The 13,991-nt window shown below is 37.8% G+C and overlaps 1 protein-coding gene across 1 annotated transcript in view; it reads right to left on the reverse strand.

Annotated features, from left to right (window-relative positions):
* The window catches only part of LOC137396244 (vam6/Vps39-like protein), a 50,313-nt gene extending 43,773 nt beyond the window's left edge, over window positions 1-6,540 (reverse strand). Inside the window, exon 1 of the mRNA XM_068082428.1 lies at window positions 6,390-6,540. Coding sequence (XP_067938529.1) covers window positions 6,390-6,462 — 73 coding nt within the window. The 5' untranslated portion in view covers window positions 6,463-6,540. The remainder of the gene's footprint in view (window positions 1-6,389) is intronic.
* Window positions 6,541-13,991: the final 7,451 nt, after the last annotated feature.

Here is a 13,991-nt window from a genome sequence, read left to right on the forward strand (position 1 = left end):
GAAGGTTTCTAATCAGACTTTTTACACACAGTACTACGTTAGCTTAAAAAATATTTACTCGGATTACCAACTATATTTAACCCTTGTTCAGCTTGTTGATTTGATCGACTGCATAGTCGCTGAACATAAAACTCGCTAGCTATTTAAATGTTATTGCTAGTGATCCTAAAACTGTCAAGAAAACCAAAGATGACTATATGCAGCATTGTGTCTATATATTAAATTCGACTTGTAGCTCATGATAACTTGTAGTATAAATGGAAGTGCTATCATATGAACAAAGAGATGTAAGCAATTGTTTAAAATATAGAAGTATTAGCAAAAGCAGATAGCATAATGGAGAAATGTCTAAACACCAGAGACATACGCAATATTATAATAAAAATGACACCTAATACATTAGAGGACCAGCAATAAATACAGTCATATATACTCATTTACAAACAGCTTAGAAACCTTCTGTGGAAGTAGCCCATGAGGAAAGAGACATCTATTGACATGCCAGAAAACCATAAAAATACATTAGACCTGTACCAGACACAACCAAAAAAATTGGAGTTAGTCATCATTTCCAATCATTACACTTCCATGAAAAACCTAAGACAAGTTCATTCAATTGCTAACCCCCTGCAACATAAAAAAACAGAGCCTGACCGCCTAAACACCTTCTCACAGGCTAACAGAGACATAGATCTATAAAAAACAGCTCCAACGACTCAGCATCAGTCTACCAATCGATCTCTTTCTCAAGGACCTGCTGTGGCTCCCTCTGCCCGATTAGGCGCGTTAATCTGCTTTGGGAGCCTCGCTCTCTCTTCCCTGTTTCTGGTATTTCTATCATTTTCCTGCCTATGAAACCTTCTTCTCCATCATCAGTTGATCATTTTCTAATTCCTTATTTTAACTACCAAGCCACTATATATAAGAACTGCCATGACTCTCGTGTGACTATTGAAACTTGCAGCCGTACGGACCGAGCAAGCAGACATGGACGACCATTCGAGTAAGGCTGTAACTTTTATAGGCTGTTTAAACCTTTTGTCATTTAGGTATATTATTGTTTAGAATTTTGTTAGTGTTGTATTCGTTAGATGCGACACTAATCATAAACTATTATTGGATTGTCATTAGTACTGAATATATTAACGTTTTAGAGTAGCAAGTAGAAACTGGAAGAGACCTTTATTACCCTTAACTCTCAGGTTATCTCCAGCATAGAAAACGGCAATACACATAAACAATATCGATGTCTATGCATAATTGATACGAAGTAAGGCTAACTCAAACTAAGTAAATAATGCAACATCTCCCTATCAGTTATATACTCGGCTCAAACTAAAGCTCCTGAACAACAGTGGTAATAAAATATTATATCGATACCATCAATACAAGTAGCGCAAACCAAGAAAACCAAAGATTTATCAGAAACAAACAGAAAACTCTGAACCAAATGAAACATTTGGCATCTTACATTATACTCAATATTTAACACACTGAGTTATAACTTAACAGTTAGCGTAAAAGGTTCATAACATAGTGAACAGTACGTATAAAAGTGTTACATTGAATCATACAACCAATTGGTTGTATACACTCAAAACAGCCTAGGTACACTGATAACCAGTTAGATATCTAGGCGGTTTAGATTGACAACCAGAACGTGTAACAGTACAAGGCTCAGCATTAGATAAGGGTATAATAGCAAATCGGTTACGTGTTAAAACTCGACCGTTGTCACGCTGCACAGACACTGACCTCATACAGTCGTTGGTAGGGTTTTGTACTACACCCTCATGTCTATTGTCACGAATTTGAACTATACTGCCCCTTTCAAGAGGTCTCTACGGTCTCACTTTAATGTTGTCATGATTGTCCTTCATGCGTAACTTATAAGCATCATTGCTAGCTTTGAAGGCATCATGGTCAGGCAGTGAAGGTTTCAGAGTTTCTGGACGAGTAACAACTGTCGTAGGTAGTTTTCTCCCTATTAGCAGCTCAGCTGGAGAGTAATGTCCTTGTTGTGGAGAAGATCTATAAGCTAACATAGCAATATAAGGGTCATCCTCTTTCTTAAACATACGCTTTATAGTTTGTATAGCTCGTTCAGCGGCTCCGTTACTTCTAGGGTAATGAGGACTACTAGTCACATGTGTAAAACCATAGTCCTTACCAAACAGGGTAAAGTCTGTAGACGAATATTGGGGGCCATTATCAGAGATAAGGCACTCGGGAACACCGTGTCTGGAGAACATGCTCTTCATATGTGGTGCTATGACACGTTTTGAGTAACTATCATTTCCCAGCAAAGCTACCTCAGGAAACCTTGAGTAGTCCACTAACATCAAATACACCTGGCCTTTATAATGAAAGAGATCAGAACCTAACACCTGCCAAGGTCTTTCCGATGTAGCTGTGCGCTTAAGAGGTTCGATAAGCTTAGCGGCTTCTTCTCTACACTTCGACATTGATTTATCATAGTCTCAATAGCTTTTGACAAGTTGGGCCACCAGACACAGTTTCTGGCTCTAGACAGACTTGCTGATACCGAGATGGCCATGATGCAAGTCTGCTAGCACATCCAACCTCTGGGCAAGGGGTATAACAATGCGTATTCCAAACATTAGGAATCCTTTGTTGGTGCTTAAAAAGGCTTGTTGATCAAAGTAAGGCTTTAGAACTGTGTCAACAGAAGAAAGATAGGATGGCCAACCTTCTTCTACATATGATATGACCTTACGCAACACCTCATCATTTTGTTGTCCCTTACGCATGGCTTCTAAACGTCGATCTAATCCATTGAGATGAACTATTTCAGCACTGTACTGTTCTATCTCTTCAACTATAGATGTGTCTAATAAATCTGGTTTAGTGCAGGTGTCTCAATAAAGCATCTGCAGATATGTTATGCTTTTCATTGATGTGAGTTATTACATAGTCATACCTCTGAAGTCTAAGCTTGAAACCCTGAATGCGTGTGGGGAATCTATCTAAGAACTTATCTCCAAATAGTGTAATGAGGGGCTTGTGATCCGTTTCAATGGTTACCTGTTTCATGCCCAGAATATACTTAGAGAATTTCTCCATAGCCCAGCAAACTCCGAGAGCTTCTTTCTCTATAGCAGCATACCGCTGCTCAGTTTCACTAAGAGATCGGCTGGCCGTAGCAACTAGCCTTCTTGTTCCATCCTCTCGAATCTGATTGAGTGTTGCCCTTACCCCATGATTAGAGGCATCCATTGTCACAAAAATCTGCCTTCTAGAGCTATACGTAGCAAGTACCGGTGGTTCTTTAAACAGGGCTTTCACATTTTGAAAAGCCATGGTGTGACTATCTCCCCAATACCATCCTCCTTTCGCAACGTCTGCATGAAGATCTTTCAGGGGCTTACTTACTTCAGCTAACTTACTAGAAAATTTTGCGAACTGATTTGCTAGACCTAGAAAACTTCTAACCTCTGTAACTGTTTTAGGGGTGAGAAAGTCCATGATTCCTTGGAGCCTGGGACCAGCATGAATTCCTGTCTTATCAATTATATGACCAAGAAATTGAACCCGTGGCACCCCAAACTGACACTTAGACTTATTAAGTGTCATGCCAGATTCTAAAATTCGCCTAAGCACTTCTTGTAATCTATTATCATGGTCTTTTTTGTCTTTCCCAAAGACCAGCACATCATCCATGTGTATAATTACACCCTCAATCCCAGACAAAATTCTGTTCATCTCTGCTTGAAATATTTTCGGGGAACTGTTCAGGCCTTGAGGAAGTCGTAAATAAGGAACCTGCCTTTATGTGTAAGAAATGTGGTAAGCTTACTAGACTCATTGAACAGTGGGATTTTCCAAAATCCGCTGTTTGCATCGATTTTCGAGAACACAGTGCCCCGTTCCAAATTAACTAAGCTATCTTCTACTGTAGACATCGGATGTACTTCCTGAAGCATATGTTTATTCAAAGCAGTGTAGTCAGTACATATTGTCACCCACTCTTGATTAGGCTTAGGTACTACGACCATTGGTGCTACCCAGGGGGTAGGTTCTTCTATAGGGGCTATAACTTTGTCAACCAGAATTTTCTCTATTGCTTCATCAGCTTTAGCTCTGAGGGGAAAGGCGATAGGTCGGGGGACATGAATGGTAAAATGAATAGAATTGGACTTTAAACTAATACTATACTCTCGGTCTACCTTCCTCAGTCCACGAAACAGACGGCTATCTACTTCCACAGATCCAATCTCACACCGACAAAGGTCTACAGATACCAGCTTTAGACTTTCACAAGCTTTTCTACTTAGTAATGGTGTCGTTTGCTTATCTATTACATAAATTTCTTCAGAAATAGTCTCTTTTCTAGCACTCATCTTGCATGACATCACCCCTAAGCAATGTAGTGGTGTATGACCAGGTCCATACAATTTCTTAGTAGTTTTGTTGAGACTATCAACACAGTGCCTAGATCAACAAACACTGAGTGAGGCTCCAGTGTCTAATTTGAACCTGATTAACTGACTCCTTTTTGTATCAGTATGGACTTTGATATTGGTTAACCAAAAACGTGTTTTCACATTATCAACCTGAGAAATCTTCCCAAAGTAAATCTCAGCTGTATCATTAGAACTGCCCTCTGAATGTGTGTCCTGCAGCTCGTGAACAGTTTGCTTACTTTTAGAATGACACACACTAGCCCAATGATTCCTAAGATTACATTTATTGTATTTTGTTCCAGTTGTATTTTGGACATTTACTTTCTCCATGCATTTTTCCACACTTGGAACATTTGATACTATCCCCAAAGGCCGATCTATTACTTTAACTGTCATAAGTGGGCCTGGCACAGACAACGTGCCAGGCCCACTCAGGTGTGCCTGATTTCATTGCGGTAGTTCCAGCTTTGGAGACCTCATTTACTCTTACAGCCTTGATAACATAATCTAAGGTTAAGGTTCTATCGGATTCTCGCATAAGCCTTTCTCTCACCTTGGTATCATTCAGACCAAAAAGAAGTTTATCTCCGATAAGTGAATCTCGTTGATTACCAAATTCGCACCCCTCTGCCAGGCGTCTCAGTTTCATCAAGTAAACATCTATAGCTGTACCATCTTGCTCACATTTACGAAATTCAAATCTGCTGACCACAATACTAGATCTAGGGTTACAGTATTCCTGAAACTTGGCCAGAACATCATTTAATTTCCGACCTGCTTTACCCTCCTCAATTTCAGTAGGTTGATGTTCCCTATCAACCAAAGCCATGAACTCCATCTGACCAAAAGGTTAACGAACATCTTCACCCCCCAGATGCCTAAATGCCAATTTACGTCTCTCTGCATCCTCTGAAGCATCAACCAAGTTTATTGCTAGCAGATAGTCAGTGAACGCCCTCTTCCAGCGACGCCATTCCAAAGACAAGTCATTAGATCGAAGATTAAGCAGTGATGGCGGTAAGATTCCCCCCATAATAACTAAGGCATTAGTTACAATGTTGCCACCATGTTGTATTCGTTAGATGTGACCCTAACCATAAGCAATTATCGGATTGTCATTAGTACTGAATATATTAACGTTTTAGAGTAGCAAGTAGAAACCGGAAGCGTCCTTTATTACCCATAACTTTCAGGTTATCTCCAGCATAGAAAGCGGCAATACACATAAACCATATTGATGTCTATGCATAATTGATACGAAATAAGGCTAACTCCAACTAAGTAAATAAGGCAACAGTTAGTTGTGTATTCGAATTGTTGAACTTATAGAATGAAGAAGTACCTTCTACTAGTAAATATCAGTATTGCTTACAAGCAGTTTAACACCTCCACTTGTACCTGAACCAGTAGCCTAATAATCAAATTAGTCATCACGTCTCAAAGCAAAAGTACACCAACTGAACATGGTCCAAATAGAATGAAATGACAAAGCGAATTCAGCACTGATGTTTTGTGTAGATTCGGGTTAGTTATGCATCACATACAGACCTGCCAACCCAAGAGTAGGGCAATGCGTGAGATTTGGTTTTGGGGCAATTGATGTATCAATGACAGTATATATAAAATTATGGAACTTGGGGCAAAAATCTCACGCATTTTCATTTTTTTGTGATTGCGTGAGTCTCACGCCCGATGCGTGAGAGTTGGCAGGTATGATCACATAATTTCTTCACGTCCACCCATGACACTATTTAGTAAAAGTAAAATATATCGGTTGCCCATTACAAAACAACTAATTCGGGAACATTAGCATCTGGAACATCAAACAATGCAGCCAAACATCGCATATAAGATGTTAGCTGAGACTAGGTACTAAACATACTAAAAAGCAACTGGCAGCTTGCGAACAGGTTTAAATTATTAAAACATAATTGCTACGCGTTTTAAATATATAAATGGCTTTACCGTATGCAGAAATGCTTTCAATAGGATATGGAAGCTTTTCGATTATTGGGCCCGCTTCATAAGCGCCGTGCATGGCGGAGTCTTATAAATTAACCCATTTCTCAATAGCAAAACAATTCTTCAAATCTTGTTACCAGAAATGATGGCACGTAGTCACGGGACAACTGTGAAATGTCAACCTAACATTTGCAACGATAAATGAAGTAGCTAAAAATATTTATCGATAAATTCGCGTGCTGTTGTATATATCGGACTAAAATCTCTCTTAAAGCGTTCTTCATCGAACAACCGAAGCGCCAGATCAAAGGTTTATTGTACAACCGTTCACATGTCTATTTTCGAGCTCATTTTCTGAGCGTAAAAATCATTGAGAAGACAACTCCTAATTCCCCAAGCAAATGTTTGTATCGCATAAACATAATTAGTTAGGTATGTACATGTATGCGGGTACGCATGTATTATGACGGAAAGATACGACTCTAAGTACAGTAGACATTCCTACAACGTGAATAATCTGTTTCAGGGACGTTTACGTTATAAGGATTTTACGTTATACGAACAGTAAAATACATGTAAATGCCTAATCCACTCAAAGATCTTTCCAAAATCACTCCTTTGGCCATACAAGAAAAAAAAATTAGGCTTAAATTTTACATTTATGGGCTGTATTGCAACTGTAGTACTATGAGTTTGCATTGGCAACTTGTCTCTTTTATCTAATCAATTTCACTGGTTTACAGGTTATGATTGTGCGATGGATTTTCTGAGCTGAGCTTTGTCTAATTATCATAAGTGTTCAACTATTCTCGGATTAGCCCAAAAGCCAACCTGCCAAGAAAGCCCATATATTAACACTCAGTTCTTGCTATATAAGCAAAGATGCTCTAGTGTTAAGCAGGAGAGGTAGGCCTAAGGGTACGCAACAGAGAAGATAGAACAAAAAGCACAGAGCACAGAGCACAGAGCACAAAGCAAGTGATACAGACTACAAAGCAAGTGATACAGACTACAAACGACAGAACTAAAAACTGAGAATTACGTTTTTAATCTGCATTAGGAACAGCGTGATAACATTAACCTACTTTTGTGCAGCTTAACATTCTTACATCTACCGGTGTAACTGTTTGAGTATTTATTATTTGTAATTCATTTCAGCATTACACTTGATTGTAATCAAGTGAATTGTCTCTAATTGTTATATCTTTTCATGCTTATAGAGCGTGTGTAAATAAAGAACCATTATTCACCAGACGCCTTGCTTGCAACAAATACATGTACAGTTGTGCATGAGAGCTATAACTCATTCGGTATAAGACAACTTGTACACAGAACCCACTTGCAAATGGCTAGTCAGCGCTGACTTCCACAACAATTGCAGTAATTTTACAAAAAGTGGATGCAAATGCGCATATTCAATGTTCATTTACAGCTATTTGTTTACTTTTCTAGTCTATTTCTAGTCTATTCTGGAAAGTAAAATTAAATACAAATATTTTCTGTCTACAATAAAGCAAAACAAAAATATACTTTTATTCAAAAAGTAGCATTGTTTACCTGTTCGTCATCTATTTTTATTAATGGGTCAAAATTAGGATAAAATATAATTTTCATTGATTCTCTCAACTTGTGGCATTCAGATTGGAAAACTGATGCTGTAATGCCTTCTCCAATCGATCACCTTTAAGTATTTATTTATAATTGCGCATCGACATATTTTCTGTTTTGTCGACACATCCGACGATCGATCAAGAGAAACTAAAATGTCAAAGAAGTTGTATACTTGTTAAATACCAAGTATATACCTATATATCTATATAGGTATTATACGTAATTGTATATGTGTAATATTTAAATAGGCTACTCGTAACACTATACGTCTGTTGTTTTTTCTCTCTCACACGTGTGGTGAGATATACTACCATTCAAATCGACTTTGACTAGTTGCCCTCACTTGACACTCCACATTATATAGAATTTGTTACGTAGTACGAAGCAAAAATCTTCCATAATCTTTTTGTTACTTGGAATTTACAAGTTATAAAATCGTCTACAGTACAATAGATCTCATCATACTACATATTTTGTGGCATCTACTGGAATTTGTTTTTTACCAGCCCAATTACTTTTGGAGAGAGATAATTTCTCTAAAATAATTGGGCAGATGAGAGACCACTCTCAAATGTCGTGTTCCTGTGCATCATCACCGCCATATTCATATCTGCTTCTCTAACTCACATCTGCTTTACTGCTCATCTGGTTCTCTTTTGCTAGACAGGTGCTTTCTAGATAGTGCGAACTACTGAGATTTCGCTTCAGCAATTTAACTACACTTCCCACTTCCTAAAAACAGTTTAAACCTTTATTCCCACAAAACAAGACATATTGCCTTTTAGTTCAGACTAATTCAGACTCTTAGTGGTGCGAAAAACTTGCAAATGCTTCTTTTATTCACTATACTACTGCTTCTGCTATCTTGTTTGGTTGCTGAAAAACTTCTAGACATCGGAAGTAATAGCGATGTCTACACCCTGGTAGTTTGGTGAATTGGATGCCGTGCTTATTCAATTTTTAGTTTTTCACACATACTTTATATCTCTCCACATGCTCCGTTACGCGTTTTTCATGTCGGGCTACTAAAGAATTTATAATGCTCTTCTCAAGCATCATATCACTACTTAGTGCACATTCACAAAATTTTGTTCCTAAGCGCAATTTCGTTCCTAAGCGCACTGATGATTCATCAGTAGATTCATCCCACTTTTTCCGGAGTAATACTTCAGCATCTCTTTCTCGTACTTATTTTCTTGCACAAAAATTCCCTCTATTTCTTCCTCAATGTCTATTCAGACAGAACTTCCTCATTTTTTTACTAATTGCTGTTTCAGTATCTACTTCATCTTATTCCTCCTACAGCACAGCTCCATGTGTTTTTTCCAGGTAGCTTTCTGGTGTGTGTTGAATCCTAAAGATGTACCTTATCAATCTGAGCTTGAACCAGTTGACCCTTTGCAGCATCTCTGGCAATTCAGAAGTTCTTAAAAACTATATCAGCGGTTTGCTGAATGTCTCGATTTCCTGCATCATGCCTACAAGGTAAAAATTGAAAGACTCGCACGCCCAAATGATGGTCAGGACTTCTTTTTCAATTTGTGTGTAGTGTGTAACTCCTCTCTGCCTCTGTTAGCTCTTGAATTGCAAGAGCTACCGGCTGTCACAGTCCTTCTCATGTCTTTTGCAAAATTGCTACCTCTATTATTGCCTAGCTACTAAAATCAGCCATGACTGGATGCTGTGCTCTTGTGCCTTACTTCGCTAGCATCAATGTCAAGCATATCTTCTTTTCAATTTTCTGGTTTCTTTGGGTACGTTTCACAGCCACTCAAACCTTTCTTTTAACAACTTCCTAAATGGCCATTGGAAAACAGCCAAATCTTGACTGAACTTGTGCAAGTAGTTGATCATTTACCAAAAAAACTGTTTAGTTTTTCCTTCTTTGCCAGCAGTCTAATGTGTCTGGTTATTGTGTTTTTCCAGGGTCTGCTTCTGCTCCCTCTTTTCCACCTATGGGCTCCGGAAATGTAAGTTTTGTTTTACAACATTCACGCTTTTTCTAATTCAGTCTCTCATCATACTCTACTACTGCCCTGCCAACTACTAAAATGTTGTCAATTATGCATACAACTCTAACTAGTTACACCAGTATTGCCCAAATAGTGCACTGAACACGGTCAGATGACAAAACCCTTCATCCAGCTCAATTTGCCAAAACTTAGGGTTGACGTTTATCTTGCTGAACTATCTCACTTCTGCCAACACAGACAATTTGTCTTCTTTCTATAATATCAGAAACTTATCTCTCCAAATACTTCAGTTCAAAACTGGTAGGTTTGCAAATAGGCTCATCTCTTTGTTTTTCTTTGGGACACGCATGCACGCACGCACACACACACACACTTACACGCACGCACACGCACACGCACGCATACACATAAAAATGTACACACTTACGCGCACACACATATGCGCTTACACACACACATGCACACACACTCACATACACGCATGCACATGGACACACAGATACATGTGCACACAAACCCACACATGCACACACGCATACACACATACACACAAGCATGTACATTATGTGTACATCTACGTTTAAATATATATTTGCATATATATTTATATATAATATGGATCTCAATCATCATAATTACAAAGGATTTACATTGCTGTGCTACTCTCGTGGTTGTTTGTTTTTGTTAATATTGGCATGTATAAAGCTTCACTCGAGTTTTGTTATAGCAACAGATAGCAGAAAAATAAATTTGATACTCATTCATGCTCATTCTCTATTTATTCGTAGGTCACGCCTTCTATTCAGCAACAAACGCATCCTGAGCAAAAACAAAAAGTAAGCTGAGGCTGATGCTGGGCTAGTCATGGGCATAGTCTCGGTTACAGTTTAATCCATTATTTTAAGAGTTTAAAAAGGTTTAAGAGTACTAAAAGTACCTAAAATTAAAAGCTATGTTAAAAAAACTTTACGTTGATCTTTCTTTAAAAAGTACTATTTTTAAATTGTTTTGTAAGCTCCACATTAGTAAAAATTGGTGTTGAGTATTAAATCTTATTTTAAAATAAAATAGCAAATACTACTAGGTGATGATGAGAGTGAACAAATCTTTATGCTAGCTCTGAGGAGGTATTATTGATCAAGATAATAGAGTTGCATGGCAACTACTAAATTTCTATGCTTGTATGCAAAATTAAATGAACTGTGTGTGTCCATTTTTTGAATGAGCCTTTGTGTTCGTTCCTCATACAAAAAGTTTTGCTCTTACAAGACGTGCTAGGTAGAAAATTGTGTACAGTATATCTCGTTTTGTCTCTCTCTATTTTAAGCAAGGTCAATTCATTGCTATTCATCAATATGCTAGATATTTTGTACCATTTTGTAGCCTTTCCACAATATATTCCAATTGCAATATGAAATATGACAATATTCCATTGCAGTCCATAACTCATGTTATTGAAGCTCAAAGCAAAAAGTGGAAGCTAAAATGAGAGTTACTAGCCCTTGAAAAAAGAAAACCTTACTCCACTTTACGAAGTTGCTAGCAGACAAGCTTGGCATCAGAAACAGCTATTCTATGAATTTAGTGGTGAGTTACCACAAAAGTAGCCGCTTCCACGTTTGTTCACAATGGCAAAACAAAGAACAAGTTGTCCAGAGAGTCACCAGTCTGTAGAAATTATCTGTGGATAGCATGGATCTATCAAAATACTAGTAGCATGCTAGTAGCATACTAGCATCAATGTCAAGCATATCTTCTTTTCAATTTTCTGGTTTCTTTGGGTACGTTTCACAGCCACTCAAACCTTTCTTTTAACAACTTCCTAAATGGCCATTGGAAAACAGCCAAATCTTGACTGAACTTGTGCAAGTAGTTGATCATTTACCAAAAAAACTGTTTAGTTTTTCCTTCTTTGCCAGCAGTCTAATGTGTCTGGTTATTGTGTTTTTCCAGGGTCTGCTTCTGCTCCCTCTTTTCCACCTATGGGCTCCGGAAATGTAAGTTTTGTTTTACAACATTCACGCTTTTTCTAATTCAGTCTCTCATCATACTCTACTACTGCCCTGCCAACTACTAAAATGTTGTCAATTATGCATACAACTCTAACTAGTTACACCAGTATTGCCCAAATAGTGCACTGAACACGGTCAGATGACAAAACCCTTCATCCAGCTCAATTTGCCAAAACTTAGGGTTGGCGTTTATCTTGCTGAACTATCTCACTTCTGCCAACACAGACAATTTGTCTTCTTTCTATAATATCAGAAACTTATCTCTCCAAATACTTCAGTTCAAAACTGGTAGGTTTGCAAATAGGCTCATCTCTTTGTTTTTCTTTGGGACACGCATGCACGCACGCACACACACACACACTTACACGCACGCACACGCACACGCACGCATACACATAAAAATGTACACACTTACGCGCACACACATATGCGCTTACACACACACATGCACACACACTCACATACACGCATGCACATGGACACACAGATACATGTGCACACAAACCCACACATGCACACACGCATACACACATACACACAAGCATGTACATTATGTGTACATCTACGTTTAAATATATATTTGCATATATATTTATATATAATATGGATCTCAATCATCATAATTACAAAGGATTTACATTGCTGTGCTACTCTCGTGGTTGTTTGTTTTTGTTAATATTGGCATGTATAAAGCTTCACTCGAGTTTTGTTATAGCAACAGATAGCAGAAAAATAAATTTGATACTCATTCATGCTCATTCTCTATTTATTCGTAGGTCACGCCTTCTATTCAGCAACAAACGCATCCTGAGCAAAAACAAAAAGTAAGCTGAGGCTGATGCTGGGCTAGTCATGGGCATAGTCTCGGTTACAGTTTAATCCATTATTTTAAGAGTTTAAAAAGGTTTAAGAGTACTAAAAGTACCTAAAATTAAAAGCTATGTTAAAAAAACTTTACGTTGATCTTTCTTTAAAAAGTACTATTTTTAAATTGTTTTGTAAGCTCCACATTAGTAAAAATTGGTGTTGAGTATTAAATCTTATTTTAAAATAAAATAGCAAATACTACTAGGTGATGATGAGAGTGAACAAATCTTTATGCTAGCTCTGAGGAGGTATTATTGATCAAGATAATAGAGTTGCATGGCAACTACTAAATTTCTATGCTTGTATGCAAAATTAAATGAACTGTGTGTGTCCATTTTTTGAATGAGCCTTTGTGTTCGTTCCTCATACAAAAAGTTTTGCTCTTACAAGACGTGCTAGGTAGAAAATTGTGTACAGTATATCTCGTTTTGTCTCTCTCTATTTTAAGCAAGGTCAATTCATTGCTATTCATCAATATGCTAGATATTTTGTACCATTTTGTAGCCTTTCCACAATATATTCCAATTGCAATATGAAATATGACAATATTCCATTGCAGTCCATAACTCATGTTATTGAAGCTCAAAGCAAAAAGTGGAAGCTAAAATGAGAGTTACTAGCCCTTGAAAAAAGAAAACCTTACTCCACTTTACGAAGTTGCTAGCAGACAAGCTTGGCATCAGAAACAGCTATTCTATGAATTTAGTGGTGAGTTACCACAAAAGTAGCCGCTTCCACGTTTGTTCACAATGGCAAAACAAAGAACAAGTTGTCCAGAGAGTCACCAGTCTGTAGAAATTATCTGTGGATAGCATGGATCTATCAAAATACTAGTAGCATGCTCAACAGCAACGCCCATGTCTCACTTGAATCATTTCCTATGCAAAGAGGGAGAGGAATATGTTTCCCGGAAACTCATTAGTCTGTAAACAACTTCTGGTAGAGTAAATCTACCAAGGCACTAAAAAATTGTTCACTCACAGAACTTATAATGTTTGACTTGAAACCTTTTCTACTAATAAAGGTGATAAACTTTGGAAATGTTCATCATAGAACGTACAACCGGCTCGCTGCTGTTCTGTAATTTAGCATGCAGTTCAATTTCCTGTAACTTTGGGAAAAGCGCTTCTCCCATACACGTG

Source organism: Watersipora subatra, chromosome 5 (assembly GCF_963576615.1).
Source record: "Watersipora subatra chromosome 5, tzWatSuba1.1, whole genome shotgun sequence".
Lineage (NCBI taxonomy): Eukaryota > Metazoa > Bryozoa > Gymnolaemata > Cheilostomatida > Watersiporidae > Watersipora > Watersipora subatra.